We start from the raw sequence: 25043 nt of genomic DNA on the forward strand, positions 1-25043 counted from the left end.
TAGCCTACCACCAGAAACATCTGCTCCCAGGCCTGCAGTCCTCCTGGCCCCTTGGAAAAACTCCAGCCCTCTGAGCCCCACAGGTGCTCCCCCACAATTCCCCTATACCTCCAAGTCCTGGGGGACCATGGGCATATCTGGCAGGAGGGAGGGGGCAGTTGCAGACAAAGAATTTTGGGCCTACAACAGTCCTGGAGACTAACATCTCATTTGACTGGTGACTCTTCCCTCAGGTAGAGAGTAAAAATGCCAGCTCTGCAATCTTACAGCCTTTTCCTCTAATTGATCTCAGCCCTTCCACTTTTGAGAGGAAAATGGGAACAAGTTAAAATATAGCTACAGACACCCACAAGTACATATAAGCACATGTATCTGTGTACATCCAGCTGTAGAAACAACCAGTGTGCATGTCTGAGAATAGCTTATGCCAAGGCCTTCATGCCTATGCCCAGCCCACAGTGGGACTCAGTCAGGGCTGGCTCTCCTCCCCCAGGGCTCAAATACTAAAGTGGATGAGGCTCAAGAACAGGGAGGGCCATGAGTAGAAAGAAGGTCTGGTGTCCAGGGCTGGGACTTTGTCTCTGGGTTCAAACGCTTAAACCAAGAATGTTTTACCTGGGTCAACTCTATCCATGGAAGTTTTGGGCTGTTAGGAAGCAGGGCTGAAGGAAGTTGGAGTCACCATGTGTCACCAACCCTGAAGAGTATGCAGTGGATAAAGGGAGCACAGGACCCAAACCAGAACCCCTGGAAGCTGGTGGGGAGCAGAGGAATCAGTGGTTCAACCCAGCATTTTATTTGAAGAGTCTGAGGACCAGTGAAGGGGAAGTGACTCGCCCAAATGTGGCAGCAAAGTGGTAGTAATATTGCAACCAGGTTTCTCTGTCAAGTGTTCTTCCTGTTACCCACTGCACATGCATTTTTTGTCACTTTCTAAGTGGCATTCCGTCCATAAGGCAGCTGGTTGGAGTATGTGTCCCACACACTAGGCGAAGGTTTGCTTTCTGGTTCATTCAGCACTATTTTAGGCCATGGGGTAGTAACCATAAACTGTAAATCTAAACATTATAATAATAGTAGCTAAAATTTATTGAGTCTGTGTCGTGCCAGGCATCATCTCCCTGATCCTCACGACAACCCTGTGTTAAGGTACTGCTACTGTCCCCATTGTACAGATGAGGAACTGAGGCTCAGAGAGGCTAACCAATTTACTCAAGCTTACACATGCAGGAAGTGTTAGCTTAAACCACTTCCCATGCTCTTAGCTACTGCATTTCACTGCTGCCTCCCAAGTATATGGGTAAGAAAATAAATATAATAATTTCAGATACTGTTAAGTACAATGAAAAAATAAAGCATGGCGAGAGAGAGATGACAGTGAGTGTCTCCTGATGTCCAGGTCAGGTGGTTAGGGAAAGAGTCCTCAAAGATGTAGCGACATCTGTACAGAATCCAGACTGGCAAGGATCCCACCATGCCAAGAGCTGAGAGAAGGGCATTTTAGACAAAGGGAACAGTTGGAATTTTTTCATGGATGATGGAAAGCCATTGGAAGGTTTAAGCAGGGGAGTGACATGTTTTGCTGTGTGATGAATAGATTGTAGGGAAAATCCCAGGGAAAAAGCAGGACAAAGATTGACATTTTCAGGAAATCTGATGATGCTGGGGGAGGAAAGGAAAGGATCAGGACTGGAAGAGAGCCAGGGCATCTGGAACCAGCCCTCTCATTTTGCTCCCCACATTGCTAGGGCCCCCCTCTCTAATAGGATGGGTAAGTTTTTAAAATAAAGAAGGACCTCTGGTTCCAGCTGGGCCCATCCAGAGCCCTACCACTTTTGCCTCATGGAGTCAAGCAGTTTCAGTGGAAGGAAAGTACCTGGAGTGCAATGGAGACAGGAGGGTGTCCGAGGTGGGATTTTTGCTTAAGACTGTCATCAGGAGGCAGATTTCCCCAATTGCTCTCTACTAGGAGAGGGCTGGGGTAGGTAATGATTCTCCTCCCTAAATCTCCATCTCAGGAGATCCCGCATGCTTTCCGTCCAGTTGGAAAGTTCCTCCTTAGGTTCTACCACAGGCCTTCTAAAGGGCTCTGGGCTGGATTATGGACCTTCCCCTTCCGTCCCACCCTTCCTCTCCCACAAGTTTCCTGCCGCCACTTGGCCAAGCCCAGACAGGACTCCATCATGTCTGGGGAGAGAAAGAGGGATGGGAGATGCCAGCGGCTCCTTTGGCTGCTGGCTGAACTCACCTTCTTCCTTCCCCCATCCCACTCCCAAGACGCTAAAGAAACCAAAGGAAAATGAGAGCAATGTTCCTTCCCATAAGCCCACAGCCTCAAACCCAGATTGGCTCCTGAGCCTGTAGCTACTTGTAATGCTATTTACCAGTGACCCTCAGGGACCCAGCCTTCACCAGATCCTTCCGTAACCTCAGTCAAAATCTTAGGTCCCCAATAGGAAGACAGGAAGAGGAGCCCATCTCTAAGGACTTGGGGGCGCTTAAATAGTAGATCTTAAGACACTGGGATCTGATAGCAAGGCACTATTCCAAAGTCCTGGTACCCATTAAACCTCAGGCTTCCTGGGGCACAGATACTGCCTGGCCTGTTCAGCCCCAGAACAGTTCCTGGAACATAATGGAGATGTGATGAATAATTAATTGGTGACTGAAAGCCCCAGAAACGAGCCACAGCATTATCAATCTGTTATGAGGACCCACCTGAAAACAGACTTTCACTTCAGGCTAAACTCAGGACTAATTCCCAGTAAAGCCACCTCTTTCATGTATTCAACACTTGCTATGTTACATGTATGTGTGCAAACATGTAACATGTCCTGCGTGAGCTAAACTCATTAGCTGGATGAATGAAAACATGACTGTCCTTCAGTTTTCTGCTCTAAAAAATGGAAGCAATAACACTTCAACATAAAGCTGTTGTGAGAATTACTTAGAATAAGACATAAAAATAATCACAGTAGGTCCTTAGTAAGTGGTGGGTGATACCACTATGGCTGTAAATATGGAAGTTCAATGGACAGCTAATAGGCTCAGGGTAGCAGGCTGTAGGGCCAGGAATCCCAGTGCTGCTCCTGATTCTTGGGGAAAGGGCCTCCCGGATTCCCAGCAAGTCGACTCCAACTCTCCCAGAGATACGTGTGTGTGTTGGGGGGCGGGGGCGGGGCGGTAGTGCTTGTGGCGGTGGTTCTGACTTTTCTAGTGAATCGGGCGCTTCCAACAAACCATCCTGTTGCTCCTCACTGCCCCCTAGCTTTGCTCATGCGCACCGCCCGCTACTCACAACCTCTGGGTGAGCAAGACCCAGCAGCACGGCCCTCTCCCCATCTCCTCCACTCTGGCATCTGCTGCGCCCGAGGCTTGAGCCCTGCTGCCATTCCTTCCTCCTTCCCCATGCCACCCCAAGACCTGTAAACCCTGAAGTCCCCAAATTTTGCTGTTTTGTGAAACATCCCTGCTTTTCCTTGGGGAGCCATTACTGCGCCTTCGCATGGCCCCGCAAGAGGGCAGGCTAAGGCCGAGAGGGGAACTTGCGGCTCCACGGTTCCCTGGCGTGTTGCCTTCCACCTCCAACGTCCCTCCAACGTCCCTCCAAATCGCCATAACCTCCCGCTGGGCAGCTCCGCCCGCGGCGGCAGGAAGACACTCCTCCTTCCCCGGCGGCGGCGCGAACGGCCCACTGGCCAAGACTGGCGGCCACCGCCCCGCCCCCTCCCGCGGTTCCCAAGACTCCGGCCCGCGTCGCCGCCGGGAACCCTGGGAGGTGTAGTTTTTTGGCATCTCTCTCTGCAAGGCCGTGTCCAACAGGGCCTGAGAGCCTTCCCCACAGACTCGCGTCCCGCTGTCGTCTTGTGCGTCTTCAGACCCACTGACCTTCGCCGTGGCCGAGCCCAAGAGCGCCAGAGGCAGGGCCGTGGGCTGGCTGCTGGAGGTAAGCTGTTTCCAGCAGGGTCTCTGTAGAGCCTTGGACAAGTCCCATTAACCTCTGTAACAGGCTGTCTTGCAGGATTGCTAGGGAGCACAGGCTCAAGACCTGACACGCAGTGTGTCCTCAGTAAACGTGTGCTACTGCTATTTTTTGGCCTGGCCGAGTTGCCAAAGGCAGTTATGTCCCTAAAAATGTATGTGGACCCAGAACCCGGACCTGTTGACCCACCGTGCCCCCACACTCCCAGTAGGCCCAGCGGCAACTCCCACACATATTTGGACCAACAGCTCAGATACCTCTCCCTGTCCTACCCAAGTTCCCCTCATAGCCTCTGGCCATCCAAAAACACACTCTACACCCATTCAGAAATAGCTGATATTTATTTCCCAACATTTTGATAATTTTTTACAAATTGAATAAACAGAATGAAGGGGAGTGTGTGGGACCCCAGGCCTGGCCCTGGGCTCCTGATGTGAGGTGACAGTATGAAAACGTATCCTCACCCACAATTCCTGGTCTACTGCCCTAACCTCTCCTATCAACCTTACCTAAGAGTGAGGTGGGGGCTTTCTGATGATGTTGGGCTTCCCCCTAGAGGGGACTCTGTGCATCCTGTTTCAGGCTCTGAATTGGGGCAGGCTGGGGGCAAGTGCGGGCCCAGATGTGGCGCCTTCTGCATCTCTCTTGCCTGCGGGCCAGCTGCCGCAGTTGTTTCCGAATGGCCCACAGCACCAGGTACACTTCCCGCAGCATCTCAGCCTCCGGGGACTGCAAAGGGGACCAGTCCCTCATTTGGGAGGTAACAGAGGTAGAACTCACAGATGACTGAAAGAGAGAGAAGATGTGCACATGTAAACAGCTTGGTTTAGGGGAAAACCACTGGTGGGACCACCTGCAGTTAAATAGCACAGGCTTTTAATTCCACCTCCTTCATCAGGCCTCAGCTCAGGCACTGCCTCCTCCAGGAAGGCTTCTCAAGCTGCATTAGGTGTTCGTCTCTAACCTTGAGTTTGCCTCATCATACCACATTTCATCATTATTTCTGCAGATTCGTGTTTTCAACACCAGAATGAAAGCTCCTGGAAGACAGGGACCACGTCTGACCCACCTTTGCATCCCCACTAGTATTCCATGGAAACTGTGTTAAAATGAAGAAGGACCTCTGTCTCCATCCAGAGCTACCTCCTTGACCTCCAGGCCTGTATATTCCACTACCTTCTAGACATCTCCCTGCAGATGTCTTACCAACATCTCAACTCATCTTGTCCAAACTCCTAAAGTCTGTCCTTGCTCCTTTATTGTGCCCCCAGTGAAAGGCCACAGCCTGCTCTGACTTCTGTCTCTCCCTATCCTCTCACCATCATCCAATCGACCACCTGGAAGAATAATTCTACCTCTTAAGTATCACTCCAATCCATTACCTTGTTCTACCTGATGCCTCTCCCCCAGTCCAGAATATCCTTTCCTCTTAGCCTGGACTGCAACACCTCCAATGGGTCTTCCTGCCTCTCTCCTCTTGTCCCTTTCTGACTCTGCTCCACAGGGCAGCCAGGTGAACTGGTTTTTGGTTTTTTGTTTTATAAATTAATGCCATAATCATTCAAGGACAAAATAAATTGATTTGGTAGTGATCTCTACATTCCCTTTTTTAAATTAAGTTTTTGACTTTGAGATATTGTAGTTTCACATGCAGTTGTGAGAAATAATGAGTTCTTATATACCCTTTATCCAATTTCCCTCAATAGTAAAATCTTGTATAATTCTAGTACAATATCAGTCAGGATAATGACATCGACAATCCACTGAACTTACATTTCCCCAGTTTTACTTGTCCGTGTGTTTGTGTGTTGAATTCTACCCAATCTTATATCATATATGTATAGGCTCATGTATTGGATACATAGGCTCATGTGTCCAATTACCATAGTCAAGATACAGGAGATTTCCATCATACAAGGATTCTTCATGTTGCCCTTTTATAACAAGTCCACCTCCCCCACCCCACCCCTACAGTCTCTGGCAACCACTAAACCACTAATCAGTTCTCCGTTTCTATCATTTTGGTATTTTAAGCATGGTATGTCATATAAATGGAATCACACAGTATATAACATTTTGGGATTGGTTGTTTTCACTCAGCATAATTCCCTTGCGATTCATCTAAGTTGTTGCATGTATTCATAGTTTGTTACTTTTTATGACTGAAAAGTGTTCCATGGTACAGATATATCACAGCTTAACCATTCACCCATTAAAGGACATTTGGGTTCCTTTTGGCTATTACAATAAAGCTGCTATAAACATTCACATACAGATTTTATGTGAACATAAAATTCCATTCGTTCATTAGGATAAATGCCCAAGAGTACAACTACTGCATCAGATGATAATTGCATGTTTAGTTTTATAAGAAACTACCAAACTGTTTTCCAGAGTGGCCATACCATTTTATGTTCCCACCAGCAACGTAGGAGTGCAGGTGAGCTCTCTAAATCAAAATCTGATTGTGTCACTCCTCCACTCAAATGTCTGGAATGGCTCCTGTTGCTCTTAGGGTCAAATTCAAACCCCACAACTGGCCACCCACCCTGCCTTGTACTAGCTGGCCCTCAGCTCTGGGGTTGCTTTACTCTGACCCATACACCTTAGGCCAGCCCTCTACACATTATTCTTTCTTCATGGAACAGAACCTTCCACTCCACTCCCTCCATCTTCCCCTAAGCAACCCCCACCATGCCTCAAGCCAAGCTAAATCCCTTAGGTCTCAGCTTCACCCCTTCTTCTGTTAGGAAGGCCTTCCTTGACTTCCCAGGCCTGGATGATGTGCCTCTCTCCTGGGATTCCACAGACCCCTGTGACTATATCACGCCCCTAAGATACTGACCCAACAATGCTTATGGTCTTGTCTGTAGTCCCCTTAATTTGGGTAAATCTTGTTTACCATGTATCCTAAAAGCCTTCTTCAGTGCCTAGCACTTAATAGAGGCACAGAAAATAAATTTTGAACAAGTAAATGGAGGGAGGAATGAGTCATGGGGGATGGGAACAGTGGGAGGGCTATTGGGGACAAGGGAGATATGGTACTGACCTTCCAGCTGCACATTTGCCAGCCGGACTGCAGAGCTGAGACCATCAGCGTGGAGACAGACTTGACAACCGTCCGGGGCAGCTGCAGCAGGGACTGGCTCCTATGGCCCAGCTCCACCTGAGCCCCGTCTGTTATCTTGGTCAACATGCAGGGATCAGCCACCTTGGGGGACACTTCCATCTTGGAGGCCTTAACCTTTTGGGGGTGCTCAACCAACTTGAAAGTCTCAACCACGTTGGGAGTCTTCTCTACCTTCAATGCATTTTTCTTGGAGTCAGGGTGTTCCAAGACAGTTGACTTAGTTTTGTGTTTCCAGAATAAAACCTAAGAACCAAGACAGAGAGGAAGGATAGGCGAGAGGGCCAGAGCAGAGACAAAAGTCAGAAGAAGGGAAGGCACAGAAGGGATGGGACAGTGTGTGTCCCGGCCCCCTCTCTGGCTGTCCTACCCCTCACTTACTCCCTTCCCTGTCTTGTTTGGCCACAGAATGCCAGGAGAGGTGGAAGCCCAGGTAGAAGGGGTGTGTCTGTGACCTAGAGGTCACTGACTAGCATCTCCCACCCCAGCATGGCATGAGGAAGGGGCAGTCTCTGAAACTCACCCAGTAAGTAATCTTTTGCCACATCCATCGAAAGAACCTCATGACGATAGCCATTTTTCCCAATACACAAGCCCCAAGTATGAAGCAGAACCAGCATTTGGTACAGTGCAGTGGGGAGAGGGCGGTAGAACAGGCTGCAGGCCAGTGGCCACCACCTAAGGGGTCTCTCAGAAACTTCAAGCGCAGCAGTGAAGACAGAAATAGAGAATCCAGTGGGAAAGCTCCCCCTGACAACTCATCCTAGGTCTTTCCTCCCCTCCCTGGGACAGGGAGAGGAGTCAAGGTGGTTGAGAACCCAAGGGGAGGGAGAGTTCTAGCCCATTGTGAGACCCTGGCTGGCCTTGACCTCAACCCCCGAGGCCCTTCCAGGACCCCTGAGGCAATCCTGGCACACTCAGCCTTCCTTCCTCCAGATCCAGGGAAAGGATACTAACGTTTATGTAGTGCCTGGTACTCGCTGGGCATTTCCCATGTATGATGTCCTGTAATTCTCACAGCAGCCTTCAGGTAGCTATCATGGTCAGTGCCATTTTATCCATGAGGAAGCTGAGATTCAGAAAAACCAAACAACCTACCCAAGGTCATAAATCTAGGAAGCTATAAGGACAGGAGTCCACCCTGGGTTGGCCTCCAGTATCCAGCTCTTCACTGGTCCCCTCTAGTCTGGGGTCAGGGTCCTCGAGGCAGAGGCTGCTCCTTTCCCTTCTTCCCCACTAGATGGGGTCCTTTTCCTTACCTGGTCTGCCTGGAATAGGAGCCCAGCCGGGACTGTTAGGGAGGGGCCTGCTCACCCACAGGGCCCAGTCCTCAGCCAGCTGGGGGTGGAAGCCACGGAGGCAGCCGGCCAGGCCTGGCGAGGGCACTGTGTGCCCTGAGAGCCTGGCCCACACCCAGCGCTGAGACAAGAGGCCCATTCAGGGCCCCCTGCCCCGCCCCCAAGCAGCCACCCGGATCCAGCCCGCAGAGGGGACACGCTGGGAAGCTGGGGGTGGATCCTGCACAATCACCAAAGGCCTCATTGTTTCCCTGTTTCCCCCCTAGCACGTGGGTGGACGCCCCCCCTCCCCCTCCGTTCCCTCTGCCTTGCCTTGCCTGCCCCTTCCCAGGACCCTGCAGGCCACTGGCTCCCTCTTCCCTCATCTCTTTTGACCACTCATGTCTAAGCCACATTAAACCTCCCCAGTTTGGGCAAGGTCTCCAGGGGAGCCCACAGCCTCCCACAAGTAGAAACTGCCAGTGCAGGCCCCCAGACTGGACACAAGCAACAAGATGCCAACTTCCAGATTCAAGTTTCTTCAGAATTTTTAATTATAATTATTATTTTAATAACAACCTGAATCCCAAACTTCCAGATACTGTCCATACTCCCTCCCCCGGGTGGAGAAGAGGGGGCACTTTGAGGGAAGAAGGTGGGGATGGGTGTTTGCCAAGAAGCCTCCAACTCCCTCAAGCCATCTATTGCTGGGGGTCCCAGAACACTGACACCTAGAGAGGGAGGAGGGGGCTCCATCTAACACCCCATCCTGAAGCCCTCCCTCCTCCATCAAGGCCTGGGGATACACCAGCCCAGTCCCTGGGCACTATGGGGAGATGAAGGAAGGGTGGGGAAACAGGCCAATTCTGAGCCTTCAATTCCCATCCCCGGGGAGTCAGGGGGTATTAAAGCTGCATAGAAAGAGGGGGCAGGTGGCTGGCACAAGGCCTGGCATCTGTGGCAGCCCCCAAAGGCACATTGTGAGGGAAGGGAGGCTCAAACGGAGGGCCCGTTGGGTGCAGGGGGCCCAAGCCGTGGGACCCCCGAGGAGGGCAGCTGGGCTAGCTGCTCAGGGCTGGCCAGGGCACGCAGCAGTCCGTTCTCCTGCTCCAGTGCGGCATTCCGCTCAGCCAGGTCCCGTATCTGCTCCTTCAGCACCTCCACCTCCTCCCGGACCGCAAACATGAGGTGGGACTTCACCAAGTCCTGGGGGCCCAGGGACAGGCAAAGCATCAGGGGTCTCAGGCCACCCCAACCACATCCCCTACCCAGTGCCTTGAGGGACTGGGCGTGAGAGTTCCCCGCCTAAGGAACCACTGGGGAAGAAGCAAAGCAGGGGAGGGGCGAGAAGAGGGTGGGCAATAAGGCCAGACAAGGGCAAGGTCAGGGCTCAAAGACAGATGGGGGCCAGGAGCCTGGCCAGAGACCAAGGGAAGTAAAGGAGGGGTTCAGGTAGAGGCTGGAGGGGATGGAGGACAGGTGGGAGCGGGTGGTGGAGCTGGAAGTCAGTGTTTCCTACTAATGAGGACAAGCAGGGGTGGAGCAACAGGAAAGCTAGTGGAGGCAGGGCCTGGGCATCAGCACAAGAGCCGGGACCTCCCGGGACCAAGATGGCTTCTCTTACCATGGCTTGTTCGATCTTGTTGTCAATGCCAACCAGGCTTCCGGAGCCACTGGAGAGACACAGGGAGATGAGAGGTGAGGAGGAGGGGCAGGTGCCAAGCCAGGTGTCTGGACACACCAGCCAGCTGCCTTCCAGGTGCTTCTCAGAGCAGGCTCTGGCCTCCTCCACAAGCCCCTTTGCTGCAGACTCCTGCCCACACCCCAGCCTGTACCTGTGACAGTAGAGAATCAGGGAGAGGAGGGTTTTGTCCATCCCCCGGTGGGGTGAGGGCCGCTGTCCAGGGCCCCCCTGGCCCCGGTGGGGTGGGGGTCCAGATGCCCCTCGGATGGGGGATGCTCCCCGAGGGGAGCAAGGAGAGGAGACACAGCCCCTTTTTCGGGGAGGCCCTGGAGCCATCCCCACCACTCGGGTCTCAAATGATGATACCAAGGACTTAACAGAGACTCCTGGCTGGGCCATCCCCGAAGGGCAAGGGTCCCCAGAGCCCCTCCCAAAGGAAGAGGGCTGTATCAGGAGAACTGCCTGGGGGGCTCAAAGCCCCCCGGGCAGAGCGGGGTCTGGCTGGTGCCAGGCAGGCAGAGAGAAGACAGTGCCCAGGGGGTGCTGGTCTGAAAGATATACACCGCCCCCCAGGGCAAAGCCTGGCTTCTATTGGCTCCTCAGAGACACGGGGACCCCCTCCCACCGGCTTCATGGTGGGCGGGAATTCCCAGACTCGGTCAGTGCCAGTGTCCCCTTCTCACCCTGGCACCAATCCCAGAGCAGAGGGGAGGGGGCCAGCTAAGGGAAGTCAGCTGGTGGGCTGGGTGGGAGGAGGGACTGTGGGACCAGAGGCCTGGGTCAGGGAGGGGTGTGAAGGGTGAGGGAGAGCCTGGCCCTGAGAGGCCTCTCCCTGCCTCTGACCCCATCCTGCCCCCTTTGGACTACTGCTGGCCTCCCTCAAGGCCTCTGTTCCTCTCAGCTGGGATGTGGAGGTATTTCTGATATGCTTGTGGTCTTCCTTGGACTGTGAGTACCCTCCCAAACACAAAGCTCACATCATGAGTGACCCCTGGTACCTGGCCACAGGGTCCCCCTCCTCCCATGGTGAGGGCCAGGAAGAATGGTTACCATGGTTAACATAACAGAGCCCAGAGTCCCAAAAGACAAGTATAGCCTATGGTCTTTGGTCTGGGGTCTAAGGTCTTGAAGGGAGTAAGGGATTCAGGAGAAGTGGGAAGGTGAAGCTGGTGGTGTGACACTGGGAATAGGAACAGGGGCTTTGAAGACCCCTGGAAGCAGATGACGGAGGGAAGAACAGGTCTGGCTGCAGTTTGTTAAACGGCCACGAGAGGTCGACTCAGGCCTGGCACAACGGTCCCAGGGCCAGGCTCTAAGTCCCAGACCCAATTCTCCCTCAAGCCAGTCTCTTAGAGGCCCAGGGCCTGCACCAGCCTTATGAGCCCTGCCCTAGATCCTCCAAGACACCGTCTCCCCACCACTCAGGCCCCAGGGTCCTGCCTCATCCCATGGCTCATAACTCACCCAGTCCAGCTTATGCCTCAGCCCCAGGACCAGCCCTCCACCTATGCCCCCTGTACTGCAGAATCACCAGTCCTCCTGTCCTCCAGCTCCCAGCTTCACCCCCCAGAGTAGGTGGCCCCAACATGCTGCATCCTGAGCCCTTGTATTCTCTTGTCAAGCCTTCTCTCCTGGTTGTCAGTTCCAACTTGCTGGGGGTGGTGGGGGGGACCCAGGGAGGATTAGTACTCAATTCAAGGTGACCCTTGGATGAGGCCCTGCAGCCAGGAAGGGAGCACGAGGGAGCTGGGAATTTTCCATTTCCCATCCAAGCTCTGGGTGCAGAAGGCGCTGACAGGTGGGTAACCAAAGGGGTGAACAGGCCTGAGAAAGCAGGACAGGGTGGCGTGGGGGAAGGACACCTGGGACTCCTGGAGTTGGGGTGGGGAGAGGACAAGTTTAAGAGTGAAGGGCAGCCTGGCCAGCTGGAGAGTCAAAGCCATTTTCAAGCTATTTCAATCTGAGACACATGGGTGGAGACGAGGCCACCACAGAACCCTCCCCCCACCCACCGGCCCCCAGTACACATAAACACACACAGACCAATGAGGGGCAGATTCACAGGAACAGCAACCCTAGCCTTGCTTGGCAGACACTTGGGTAAAGATGCCAAGTAAGTTGTTCGTTCTTGCCAGAAATAAAGGAATACTACCATAATAAACATTTGTTGGCTGATAGATGACTATCTCCTGTTTGTCTAGTGCTGGAGAGTTTTTGACAGCACTTTCCACTGTCACATCCTAATATTAACACTTCAAGGGACCAAGACTCTGGCTGGCAACCAAAGTCGACCTTTTGAGAGTCCCGAGTGAGGGGCGGCAGGCACCATGCTGAAATTCCTAGGCAGGGTCAGGAGCCGGAAGCTTAGGGTTGGCTGGGTGAGATCAGCTCTCATCATAAGCCCAAAAGGTGACTTTATGTGAATTAGAACAAAATATCCCCTTCTTCAACACACTTATTGCCATCTTCTGGAAAACTGTCAGGACTTCAAGTGTCGACAGTGACTTCAAATGTGACTGGCGTCCCTTGAAGTTTTACAGGGCATGATATGCACAACTGGGGACTCTGGTTCTGCAGGACTCTTGGGTCCTGGGCCAAGGACAGCCCTAGAGTTGGTTTTCCTTTTTTGAAGGTCAAATGAAACAGCCTCAAAATAAGGATCAGATAAAGCAGGACATCTGGGAGAAGTGAGGTTCTGATCCTGGGGACAAGGGCCAGACCTGCTCCCTCGCTGTGTTCTAAGGAGCCCCCAGGGGCTGGGCCTGATGCCAACAAAGTGGCATCTGGCTGCCCTGTCTATATTCCCTCCCGGATCTGTGGTGTCTTTGGGGTTGGGCCAGGCCAGGAGTGGGGGAGGATGGCTCCTTGCCCAGCTTGGGAGAGCTGTCCCTGCCTCTGTCCTGGAAAGAAAGGGCATCCTAGAAATGGCTGCCTCCTCCTCTTCTCTTGGGACATAGGCATCCAGTAGGAGAGTGTAGAGAATGTGGCTTTGGGGTCAGACCCAGGCTGTGATTGCAGTCCTGCCACTTACTAGCTGGGTGACCTTGGGAAAACTTCTAAAACTCTCCTCTGAGTCTCAGTTTCCTCATCTTTAAAGTGGGTATCATTGGGTAGCTTTTAAGATTATGTGGCATAAGATGTAGCACCTGATCCAAAGGAGGCACTGGACATAAATGTACCTTTTCTTTTCTGAGTTTCTGGAATTTATTCCTTATGTCTGGATCCTCCATGCTGGCCACCCACCCATCCATCCATCCATCTATCCACTTACTCAAGTACCTCCCAACTGCCAGGCCCTGTTGAGGACTCAAAGGTTCTTGCACCCAGGGTCATGTGAGCAATCTGAATTCACCAGGTACCCTTTGTTCGCTCAATCCCAGATTCTGGGATTGGTCAGGCATCCTCAACTACCCATCTGAGATGCAGGTACTTAACACCCCAGCCCATTTTCCCTCTCAAAAGGGAGATCCCATGCCACTCAGACTGTTCTCCTGCCAGCACTGTGCATATCAGAAAGGAGAGGTGGGGGCCCCCATTCCAGGGGGTCGAAGGGGTGGCCCAACCCAAACCCGCTGATCCAGCAGTGTGGGGCATGAGGGACTGGGCTGGGCGAGAGCCCAAGAGGCTTGCAGTGGAGCAGGGTAAAGTGGAGGCTAGGAGCTGGACCGGTCACACTGCGGTGTGTGGAGGGGATGGGGCAGAGGGAGGAAGGGAGGGGACAAGCCAAAAGAATAGAACTGAGGAGGCTTCTGGAGGCAGAACTCTCTAAGAGAAAGCAGGAGGCTGGGTTCTGAAATAAACAGGGGTGGAGGAGGGACAGGGAGCCCTCATGCCAGGGAACCTCCCAAGTGGGAGGGGGAGAGGGAGGGAAGAGCTGAGAATAGCAGCAATGGGGGCAGGTGACTCTCCTGGCCCTGGACGACCTCACACCTCACAGATTCTTGAGACCCAGACCCTGGAGCCCAGGAGTGGCCCTACCCACATCCGCTTTGTCCCTCCTTCTCCTCAGCCCCAACCAGGCCCCTCGCCCTCCATCCCATCCACCAGCTTATGGACACACCTTCTCTTCCCTTTCTGGTTCCCAGCTTTCCCCAAAGCCTCAGGCCCCTTTCTTTCATGAAATTCAGTTCCTGATTGTGTTGAGGGAAAGGAGAAAGGATACTCAACTCTAGAATAGGTACCCCCAGCACCCACTCACTCATTGCTAAGCCCCGCTCCTTGGTTCCTTCCAAACAGGAAGTCCCTCCCCCAAAGCCTCAAACAGGAAGTCCCACTCCTCCCTCCAAAATAAAAGTTGCAACTCCCTAGCCCTTCTCCTGGGTTCCTATCAGCCCACGGCCAGAAGGGAGCAAGCAGGGTGGCTATCTGACTCGCAATTTCGTTCCTCCCTTTGCAGCTTGCTGACGTTCCTATGTTGAAACCTGGCCATGGAAACAGGAAGTTCTGCCCATCGCGCCACCAAACTGAACAGGACATTCTCTCCTGAAGGGCAGATCTGCTCTCCTGTGCCTTCCCTGCGCCCCACAGCCATACTCTCCAAGGCTTTGGCTTGACCACGGGGAGGATTCAGCCCCCATGGTATTCCTAGCACAGAGAACAGGACCTTAGGGACATGCTTTCTTGTACTAGAGATCGTAGCATCCTAAAGTAGTCCACATAGACTATAAGGATGCTACGGCTAAAGACAGGAGTCCCATTCCCCTCCTCTGCTGAGAGAGGGAGATGGGAACTGGGAGGAGACTAACTTCTTATTCTTGTCTCCTGCCAGTTAAGTTCTTAGGGTTGGCCAGATGATCACTAAATCTACAAGAGCTCTGGAATTTGACAACAATGACTCCCTTCAAACTCTAAAAAAGTACTATGAGTTGACAATCCTAAGCCAGGGAGTCCCACCCAGCTCTCTCCACAGAGAGGGAGTGGGTCCCAAATCAACTTTGCCCAGTGTTATGCCCAGGCCAGGTTTCTCTGTTTAAGAGGTCCTCTTCAAGTTCAACTTAGGGGAAGGACACCTACCAGGCAGTTTCATGTGGCTATTTCAGGTGCTGGGTGGGGAGCCGGAGCCCACCTACCTATCATCATCGCTGTCCAGATGGCCACTGATGGCCAGCATGGAGCGGGCCAGGCTGAGGCTCTGGGCTGCTGCTGCTCCAAAGGGGTCTGGAGATTTGTGAACCAGACTGGCATCGGGAAAGAAGTAGAGGGCCGGGGAGCTGGGGCGAGAGTCGAGTGGGGGCACCTGGAGGCAGAGAGGTAGGAACTGTCACATTGAGCAAGAGAAAGGAACCAACCACCTTACAACTTGCCTAGTAGCCTTCCTCCCTCTTCACCTTTCCCCACATAGCTCCACTCTCTTCCAAGGACCTAGGAGTCCTGCCCCCACAGCCCCTCTCTCCCCTGGGTCTAGGGAAAGCATTGGGCAGGTATTAGAGGCAAGGAAACAGCATACATCCTGACAGCTGGGTGAGTGGTTTCCAAAAAGTGGCTCACAGGTATCAGAAAGGGGCCCTGGTCTGCACACCAGCACCCTTCCACCAGCTGAGCCAGGACCCCTAATCAGAGGCTAGCTATTCTGTCCCGCCTTTACCTCAGCCTGTCTTCTGTCTGCCTTCTGTTACCCGACTTCTTAAGGCGACTTAAATGTCACTTCCTCAGAGAGGCATTTCCCCATCATTCGACTAGTAAATTCCACTGAACTGTTCTATTTTTTTTTTATAGCACCCAACATTATCTGAAATTAAAGTATTTTTGCCTCTTTGCTGCTAGAAGGTAAGCTCCAGAGGGCAGAGCTTAGTTTGTTCAACAGCTATTTGTAGAATGAATGAATCTTCAGAAACTGGTCCTCCACCCCCCAAACCCCCACCCCCACTATACCCATTCAAGCCTCTCCTCTCAAACTTCTCAGGACTCAGGTGAAGTTCTGCTCCTGCTCTCTGGCCCTGGGGTGGGGTGGGGGGAGCGGTTGCAGAAATGGGGGGAGGCGGAGCCTGGGCGTGGACCCACACAGCCCAACAGGCGCTGGGGTGGCTGCAAAAGGGCGGGGGCCACAGGAACAAGACGCCTCTGTGAGGCCCCAGGAGGCCCTAGCTTCTCGGAAAAGCCAAGAACAGAGAGTCCAGGGTGGTTAGAGGGACAGAACAGAGGAAGGGAGCTCAGGTGATGCCCTTGACTCTCCTCCTGGCCCCTTTTAGAGGCAACCGAAGGAGAAGAAGCATGGGGGAGTGTAGAAGGAAGACTGACTTTGGGGCAGGGACGCAGCAGCACAAACACAAGCACACAGGAAGGGATTAGGACGTTAGTGAAGGAAAGGGGGCTGCAGGCACTGAAGGGAAAGGGGCAGGGTCTGCGGGGCCCAAGGGACGCTCAGGCAGGGCTTAAGGATAGAGAGATCAGAGGCTGGGGGTAGAGAGGGCTTGCTTTGAAAAGTTCAGGGAAAGGGACCAATAAAGGAAACAGCATCTTCTCCCCCGGGGTAGGAACTGCATGAAAAGAGCTCAAGAAAAGTGGGGGGGAGGGGGGGTTGCATGAGAGATGTGAGCTTAAGGCCAAGAGGGGGTGGGGGGAGCTGGTCCAGACCGGTCCTGACAGGGCCCAGACATCCAGTCTTAGGTTATTTTTATACTGTGGTTTGTGCCCAAGGCCAGAAAGGGGAAAAGTTCCCATCCTCACACTCCCTGCCTTTCCTCCTGCAGCCCAAGGTGTTATTTTCTCCTCCAGGATAGACATATCCAACCCCCACATCCCTGGCTGCCCACCCCCTGCCCCAGAGACCCAGGCATCCTGCCCCCCAGCCCAGACTTGTTCCTCTTTTGGAGACAGGAAGCAGAAAGAGCAAAGGATTTAACTCGTTCTCTGCTGCTTCCCGCCTCTCTCCCACTCTGTTGTGGTGGTCGGCCTGTTATCAATCTTGGAGAGGCCCAGACAGGCCCAGAAGCAAGGAAATGAGACAGACAACTGGGGGTGGAAAGGACAAACCAGCAAATCCCCATCCTTGTAATGGGATTCCCCCACCACCTAATTCCTCAGTTTCTTAGAGAAATTTGGCTTGGGACAAAGCTAGAGAGGGCCTGGTATAAGTGGCTAGTGGGAAGAAAGAAGACCCCACCTTGGGAACAGGGCTGCAAAGGAGACAGCAGAATGCCTACTTGTTGCCCCTCCCTTCCAACCCTGGTAGCTCCTCTCTCAGAGGCCCAAACACCCAGCCCTGCCTGGGGCCTCCACCCTCAATGCCTGAAGGGTGAGACCAAGACAGAAGGTGAACGCCACAGTGAGGAGGACACATCTCCGTGATGGAGATTCGGGACTGGGCTAAATGGAGATGGAGACTTGGCCAAGGGCAACAAATGAAAGGCCAAAGAGAAAGAAAGAAAGTGCCGAATGTGGGGAAGAAGGACCCTGAGAAAGAAAACAAAGGCTGTACGAGGAGTAGGAATGGACTTCCAAGTGAGATGGCAGGAAGAAAAAAGAGGGGACTATCTGATCTGACAGGTGATGATGGAGTGGGGAGAGATCAGTATGGAGGTGGGAGCCAAGGCCAAGATGGGCAAGCACCACCCCTCAGGTGTCTTCCCACACCCTGGAACCCAGTTCTTACCTGCCCCATCTCCTCTGGAGCAACCAACTCCATCCTCAGCCGCAGGGCACCATCCTTAGTTCGGGACAGTGGAGGGGTCCCAGCTGCTGGGCCCCCAGCCTCCACTTCCACCCTCAAGGAGGGCAGGGGTGTGGCAGCCCTGGATGTGCCCGGGCTATCCCCGGCCCTGGGCTCTGGGGGGCGCTGCTGGGGTGGGGAAGCCGACAGAGGGGGTGTCTCCACCTTAGCCTTGCCAGGCACCGCCAGCTGGCCCAGCCCCCCAGTGAAGGAGCGGGCCTGAGGTCCAGGGGAGGTGGGAGGTGGGCGGAGCCAGGAGGTGGGACCCTGAGACAGGCCTGGCTGTGGAGTAGGGGCACCCAGGCCCAAGCTGGCCAGCTCCAACCTGGAATCCAAAGATCTGCCACCAGCGCCCCCCGAGGCCCCTCGAATCCCCTCCAGGAGCCGGCCGAAGCTAGGGGGCTCCAGGTCTCTCTCGTAAACATCCACACACGTCCAACGGCCACGGCGATAAGGCTCTCCCAGGCCCTGGGGCAGCTTCACCACCCGGAAACGGGAGGCAGGGGCCCCAGGCGGCGGGGAGCCGTTCCGGGGGGTGCCCTTGCCTCCTGGCTCAGGGTTGGGCTCCCCATTGGGCAGGCGGGGTGGGGGCCCAGTGGGAGCTGGCAGGGCAGGGGCATCTGGACCCCCTGGGCTCCCGGGGCCCTCATAGTCCGTGGTGACGCTGGTGATTTGGAAACTACTCTTCTTCTTGCCCCCACTCATGGTCCCTGGGGCTCAGGACTGGGCCAAGGTGGGCGGGGGCGAGGCGGTGGTGGCTCTTCGAAGGGGCTCAGGCTCCCCTGGAACAGGGGGGCCACATGGCGGGGACGTCAGGGCCCCTGGGGACATCTGAGTCCGACATGGTGGGAGTGCCTTGCAGGAACTGGGGGTGCCTGGTTGGTGAAGGGAGAACAGGGTAGGGGAGGCGGCGGGAGGTGGGGGCAGGGGCAGGTTTTTCCTGCTGCTGTAGCTGCCGAACTCCAGAGCTGAGTTTGCAAACTGGAAAAAGAGAGAGAGAGAGAGAGAGAGTGTGTGTGTGTGTGTGTGTGAGAAAGCAGTGGGCAGGCCACCTCCGAGGCTTCCTCTCTGGGGAGCAGAATGGGGGAGGAAGGGGAAACCGCCAGAGACCCAGAGACAAAGAGACAGGCAGAGAGGACAGAGACCAGAGCGGAGGGCTCCTTCAGAGCCAGCGCATAGAGCAGCAAGAGGCAGCCCAGACCCAAAGTTGGGCATTTTTCGCCTGGGATTCAAACTCACGGGTCCCAAGTCCTCCCAAGAGCAAGGGCTCCAGGGCCTGGGTGAACAGGGGTGAAGCCGCTCCTCGGCCTATCCCGGCTGCCCCGACGCCTCTGCGGGTCCTCAAGGCCCCAGCACCCTAGATCCCCCATCCCTGGGGCAGGCCCTGCCCGCTGTCCCAGAGCCCCGCCCAACCCAAATCCCTACCTCTCGGTCTTAGCCACCAAGCCGGGGGTCTCGGCCACCTAAGATGTCGGGCTGTCCTTTCCCTGGGGCCTCCTGGCCCCAGCAGCGCGGGAGGAGCAGGCGGCTATCAGAGGCTGTCCAGTCCTCTTCGGGGGCCGCACCTTATCCCGCAAGGCATCCCTCCGTGGAAAGTTTGAGCTCCGGAAAAGAAGGAACTCCCGCCTCCTTGGTGGAACCCAGGCACGGCCTTTGAAGCCCCAAGTGTCTCTAGGCTGCTGCGGGAGGGGGAGGCTTAGCCTCCCGATCCTCCAGGTGGAGCCGCCTCGGTGGTCGGGGCGAGTGAGTCTCCCAAGTCTCTTCCCTCGTGGCACCGCTGGGTCTCTCCGCTGCTCGGCAACTCTCTGTTCTGTCTCTTTCTGGGCTGTTGACAACCCCCACACCAGGAAGTCCTGCCTCCTCCGGCCTGCTGACTGCTCCTCTCCTCCTCCTCCTTCCCCTCTCGCTCCCCTTCCTCCGCCCTCTCTCCCTCCTGGGGCTCCCGGCCAGCTGGCGCGGGGCCAGGCCTGCCACCGCTGCTGCTGGTGCAGTTGCCGCCGCTGCTGCTGCTGCTGCCGCTGCTGCTGCTGCTGCTCCTGGGGCCCCGACCAGGCTCCCTTAACCCCACACCTGCTGGGCCTTAGCTCAGCTCTTCCTCGGAGAAAGGGGCTGTGGAGGGCGGAGAGAAAGGGGAGGAGCCTGTAGGGCGTCCAGGGATTCCCTTGCGTGTAGGCACTTGCTGCCATTGGCCTGCAGACACACAGAAGAGTGGGAAGGAACCGACCTGGAGCTCTTCTGGTACCTGCCACCCCAATAAGCACCCAGTAAATGTTATGGTGCTGCTGCAGCTGTTATTGCCATAGCTTCACTGGTTTTCATAGTCACCGTATGAGGAAGGTACTGTTATCCTCCCCTGTACCTATTTTTAAAAGTGGATTATTATGAATATTATTATTATTACAACTTTCAAACATGCCCCACAGTAGACAGAATGGTATAATGGACTCCCAGGTATCCATCATGCAGTTTCAACAATTATCAACTCACAGCCAATCTTGTTTCATCTATACCCCCAATATCTTCTGTTGTACTGTATTTGAATCAAATCCCAGATATCGTATTATTCCTCTTCTTAGATGTGGAAATAGAGACCCAGGAGGTTCAGAAAGGCTGTCAGTGGTAGAGCAGAGACATTCCACACACTCAGGTATGTCCTTGTCTGGTCCCCATATAGAAAAATGTCACCTACACATGTACACACAATCACCCATACAGATACACCTGAGGACAAACCACTGGCCCCAAGCATGGCCCCTTCTCCCACCTCTCACCTGTGCCACCTCTCCCATCCTATCCCTTGCTCACTATGGAGAACCCACGCACACACTCCTAAAGTGCTGACCATGTGCTGGCGTGAAAGAATAAACCTCCATCTGCCATTGTCTCTTTTTTGGCACCCCAACCAACATTCTGAGAGGAATTATTTTAGCAAAAGCTACCTCTGCCTTCACTCTGGTTCAGAAAGAAATGGATTCTAATTAATTTTGATCAAACAGAACTGTTCTCATGTACATAAAAAATTCCTCATATTTGTCCACTTCACATTATCTCGTGGATTCTCAAAATAGCGCTGGGCAGAGGCGGCATGGGTTTTGAGCTCCAGTGTTTCCACTAAGGAAACTGAGGCTCAGATGCATTCAGTTACTTGCTCAACCTCAGAGCTAGTATTTGGTGGCAATGAGACTAGTGCTGGGCTGTCTGACATATCCCTCCTTCCTCGACTTTAGCTCATGGAAATTTTTAACCAACCTTTAGGATTAGGTGAAAACGAAATGATGCAAAGCCCCTTGCCCCCACTTTTATATATTTATCCTTTATCTGCTTGTTCAATTGCATCGGCACTCCTACCTCTCCCTTCATGGTAACAATGGCTGCCATAGCCAGGACCTGAGGCCTCCCAAGTGGTCGGTGGAAGCAGCCTCCCAGACTCACACCCCAACTCTCTCCCCTCTGGCAGTATTCATAGCACACCCCTGCTGCTCTGCTCCTAGATCCTCCTTCCTTCAGCGCTGATCAGTTACAAACTATTCAAAACCTATCTTTGGAAACTCTCCCCTTCCCATCATCGAAGACACTCAGCATTATCTTGGACTCCTCCGTGTCTACAGTCCCTGGGACTTTGTTGGTCTCTGAGGAAATGTTTGTTGAATCAGTAAGTAAAAATTAATTCACACTAAGGTGTAAAAGTGAAAGGACTGTTATGTGTTTTAATGTGTTACTTCTCCTGGGGGCATTTATAATAGCCCTTTAATGTATGGGGCCCTTTCCACTTAAAAGCACGTTGTAGTCATTACTGCCAACATTATTGAGGTAGGTATGCGACGAGACATCGCTCAGAGAGCTTGCCCCATTTGCCCAAAGCCACACAGCACATCTGCAAAGACTGCCATATAAAGGAACATTCACAGGTTCCAGGGATTAGGGCGTGGACATCTTTTGGGGTCCATTTTTCAACCAGTTAAGGGTAGAGCCGAGGTTTTTCTTGCAGCTAACGTGCGCCAAAGGGAATTCTGGGAGTGGAATTTCTTAGGGAGCTGATGGGAAACGTGATGCGAAATAGGGAGTGAGTCCCTCAGCGGCCCGGGTGATTGCAGTCAGACGTAGACTCAGGGCGCCCAGGTTCTGGCGGGCGCCGCCCCCATAGTCAAAGGTTACCGGGAAGATGACTTGGGCCGCGGGAGAGGGCGGGTGGAAGACTTTGAGCCCAGGTGGTGAAACAAGGTCCAGGCACCTGGGAGGACTGCAGGCATAGGCAACGAGTACCAAGCGAGCCAGGTCGGGTGCCCTCCACGCACCTAGGGGGCGGGGGAAAGGTGGGGCGCGGCCAAGGGCGCACGCCCCCTGCTGGGCAGGGACGCGGATGGTCCAGCTCCACATTCTCAGAGCCCCTCCGCCAGAAAGCGGCCCCCCCTGCTGGCCTAGTTGACTCACTGCACTCCGGGCTGTGCAGCCGCAGCCTCGCCCCGGCCGGACACGGGGTGCGCAGCCCGTGAGCGCCTTGTGCACGGGGGACCGGCGCCGGTGCAGGTCCCCAGCTGCCGCTGGGGGGCGCTGCTGCGTGCTGCGCCCCGCTTCTGTCCGCCGGGGCCTTGGACACTCAACCCGGCACGGCCGAGCCGGGCAGGAGCGAGAGGCGGCGAGAAGCGGATGCCCCAAAGAAGGGGTGGGCTGGCGCCGGGTCCCCCGCGGCCTACGACCTTTCTCCGAGTACTCCCGCGGACTCCGCGGCCCCGTACCCCTCACCCCAGTCTGGCGGCGCGGCGCGGCGCGGCCACTCCAGCTCTGTCCTTGGAGGGTGTGGAAGGGTGGGTTTGGGGCCGGGGGCGGGTCTGGGGGCGGACCCGGAGGCGGGGCTGTCTCTGCGGCAAGGCCCAGCTCAGCTCCCCCCCGCCACCCGGTCTCTCTCTGTCTCTCCTCCTCCCTCCTCCTGCTCCGGGCGGAGCCCGGCATGGGGGGGCCGGCGCCCGGCAGGCCAGGTACGGTGATGTAGAAATTGGGGAGGCTTGGTGCAGGGAGGTGGGATGGGGGAACCAGGGGCAGGGAGGATTCGCGGGGCGAGTGACGGAGAAATCCAGGGTAACAGGACAAGGGGAAGGGGAGGGTTGCCCGGGAACCTGGGGCCTTTGGATGGAGAGGGGGGTGAAGCCGGCTAGGTTTGGAACAAACAGGGAAGGGAGAGGACGGCAGTGAGGAGGGGCGCCTTGGACAAGAGGTGAGGCTGAGGCGCAGGAGAGTGTGTTTGGGGGAAGGGAAACCAGAGCAGGTATGGAGGCCGCCTCTCAGAAGGTAGCTATGGGGCTAGACTGAAGACCCCTGGGTGGGATTGAGGGGCGGTGACTGGAAGTGGGGAGCAGGTAGCCTCCCAGATCCTGGAGAAGGAAGAAGGCGATTTGGGCCATCAGTGAGGGAAGTGGAGATGATCGCTGAGGAGCCAGGGCTCAGGAAGAGGGGTGGACGAAGGCCGGGGCCCAGGCGAAAAAGTGGAAGGGAGGATGGCAGAGGATGGAGATATTTGGCTAGTGGTATTGTAGATGCCCAACTCAGAGTGCCCCCACCCTTTCTCCAGAATCCCCACCCTGCCCTCATGACACTTCCCCAGTCTCAGGGCCCAAAAAGGGGTGAGGAGTCTAACTGTCTCCCCCTTCCCAGTTGGGGTGCAATGTACGCAAGTAGGCCTGGGCATAACTCCTTGTCTGTGGGTATGTCCAGTTCTGTGCAGCCTATTTGTGTGTGTCTGTCTGGAGGTCTATGTGTGCTGTGGGTGTGTCTGATGTTTATGTCTGTGTGTCTGCCTGTTCCTAGGCTGTGTTTACCTATGCCGGTATATGTGTCTGGTCTTCTGTTCATATGGGTCTATGGCCCTGTGGTTTGTATGTCTGAATGTTTGTTTGTGGGGCCTGTGTGTATGTATCAGGCTGTATTTACAGGATGGAAATCTGTCGATCTGATCATTCAGGAGTGTGTAATTGTGGCCCTGAACACCTTTATCAGGATGTGTGACTGTGTACACATGTCCATCTATGTCTCTCTGTATGTCCTAGGGGCAGTGTTGGGTTTTCTGTGTCTCCATCTGTTTTCCACTCTCTGAGGACCCAAGTCATGTCTCTGTTCCTCTCTCTCTCTCTCTCTCTCTCTCTCTCTCTCTCTCTCTCCCTCTCTCTCATTCATTCCTGGCCCCCACCCACCCCACATCTTTCTTTTTTTCCTTCCCATCTTCCCAAGTGGATCCGGGACCCAGGGAGGGCCGTCCCCCGGGCCTGGTGGCACTGAGCAGGGCCCCCCAGCCCCCACCTCCTGCCCCACGACATGAACCTCCTCTACCGAAAAACCAAGCTGGAGTGGAGGCAACACAAGGAGGAGGAGGCCAAGAGGAGGTAAGGCTGCATCCCAGACTGCCCCCTCACCTGCCCACCTCTGCCTCCCCCTGGCTAGTCCACCTCCCTTCTGCCCTTCCTGGGTCCAACAACCTGGTCATCAGTCTGATCTCAGAGTCTGTGCTCAGCACAGAATTGCTGGAATGTCACACACCCTGTCCCCGCCCTGCTCCTGGCTCCAGCCCCTGTCCTGGCCTCTTGGGGGGCTTCCAGCTCAGGAGCACCCTGTTGGCTCTTCCACATCCTCAGAAGCACGAGTCACTCCTTCCTGACTCACCTTTGGCCTGCGGTCTTCTGCTCACTGTCAATTTGGGGCTGGCTTCTGGCTCCCCTGTCACCTGACCTTGGAAGGGGCAGGCCCTGCTGCCCTCATGGTCCAGGGATAGTGTCATTTGAGGGGCACCAGGAAAGATCCATTTGGCCCCCTCAGCCTCCTCTGCTGGAGGAGGTGAGTGGCCAAGTGACAGGGGTGTGTGTGTGTGTGTGTGTGTGTGTGTGTGTGTGTGTGTGTATTGGGGGACATGCGGGCTGGGCCCTACAGAAGAGTCAGGGCTGGGGATCCCTCCCTACTTGCCCTCTCTCCTTGCCCTCCCAGGGACCTGGGACCTGGCCTCCCCCATCTTGCTCCCTTCTCTTCACTTCCATTGACTGCACAGCCTCTTGGAGCCTGAGTCAGAGCCACCTCCCTGCTGCCTCCTTGCAACTGTGGAGTTTAATTCTTGTTGTTAATTAGATTAATCAGAACTATCACTGCAGTGATCTCTCCCTAATGAAGGGTTAGTAGACAGGGCCTTAATGAGAGCCCACCCCACAGCAGCTCTCTCCTCTTTCTTGTCAGCTGCCCCCCTCCTTCACTCATCCAGAAGCTCAGGGACAGTGAAGGGAATGGGGGTGAGTCTGGGAGGGTGACAGAGGACAGCACTGAGGGGTGGTGGAGAGAGAGAGAGAGAG

At 54.7% G+C, this 25043-nt stretch overlaps 3 protein-coding genes across 8 annotated transcripts in view; 1 reads left to right on the forward strand and 2 right to left on the reverse strand.

Moving 5' to 3' along the window:
• Positions 1-4304: 4304 nt before the first annotated feature.
• SPACDR (sperm acrosome developmental regulator) lies at positions 4305-8824 on the reverse strand. The gene is made up of 3 exons (XM_019629951.1): positions 7633-8824; positions 7032-7355; positions 4305-4768 (listed from the first exon to the last, which is right to left on the reverse strand). Exons 1-3 carry the CDS (start codon positions 7684-7686, stop codon positions 4535-4537), a joined length of 612 nt encoding a protein of 203 aa, XP_019485496.1. The 5' UTR covers positions 7687-8824; the 3' UTR covers positions 4305-4534.
• A 92-nt stretch (positions 8825-8916) lies between these two features.
• TSC22D4 (TSC22 domain family member 4) lies at positions 8917-19639 on the reverse strand. The gene is made up of 5 exons (XM_019629950.1): positions 19144-19639; positions 17662-18699; positions 15140-15306; positions 10011-10059; positions 8917-9592 (listed from the first exon to the last, which is right to left on the reverse strand). Exons 2-5 carry the CDS (start codon positions 18421-18423, stop codon positions 9383-9385), a joined length of 1188 nt encoding a protein of 395 aa, XP_019485495.1. The 5' UTR covers positions 18424-18699; positions 19144-19639; the 3' UTR covers positions 8917-9382.
• A 2921-nt stretch (positions 19640-22560) lies between these two features.
• Positions 22561-25043, forward strand: part of NYAP1 (neuronal tyrosine phosphorylated phosphoinositide-3-kinase adaptor 1) — a 9776-nt gene continuing 7293 nt past the window's right edge. Inside the window, exons 1-2 of one of the 6 annotated variants that reach the window (XM_019629963.1) lie at positions 22561-22694; positions 23941-24092. In XM_019629963.1, coding sequence (XP_019485508.1) covers positions 24025-24092 — 68 coding nt within the window. In that variant the 5' untranslated portion in view covers positions 22561-22694; positions 23941-24024. Of the gene's footprint in view, positions 22695-22738; positions 22795-22834; positions 24093-25043 lie in introns of those variants that run through there. The other 5 variants (XM_019629958.1, XM_019629962.1, XM_019629960.1 and 2 more) reach the window with 5 other exon arrangements.

Source organism: Hipposideros armiger, unplaced genomic scaffold (assembly GCF_001890085.2).
Source record: "Hipposideros armiger isolate ML-2016 unplaced genomic scaffold, ASM189008v1 scaffold_875, whole genome shotgun sequence".
Taxonomy (NCBI): domain Eukaryota; kingdom Metazoa; phylum Chordata; class Mammalia; order Chiroptera; family Hipposideridae; genus Hipposideros; species Hipposideros armiger.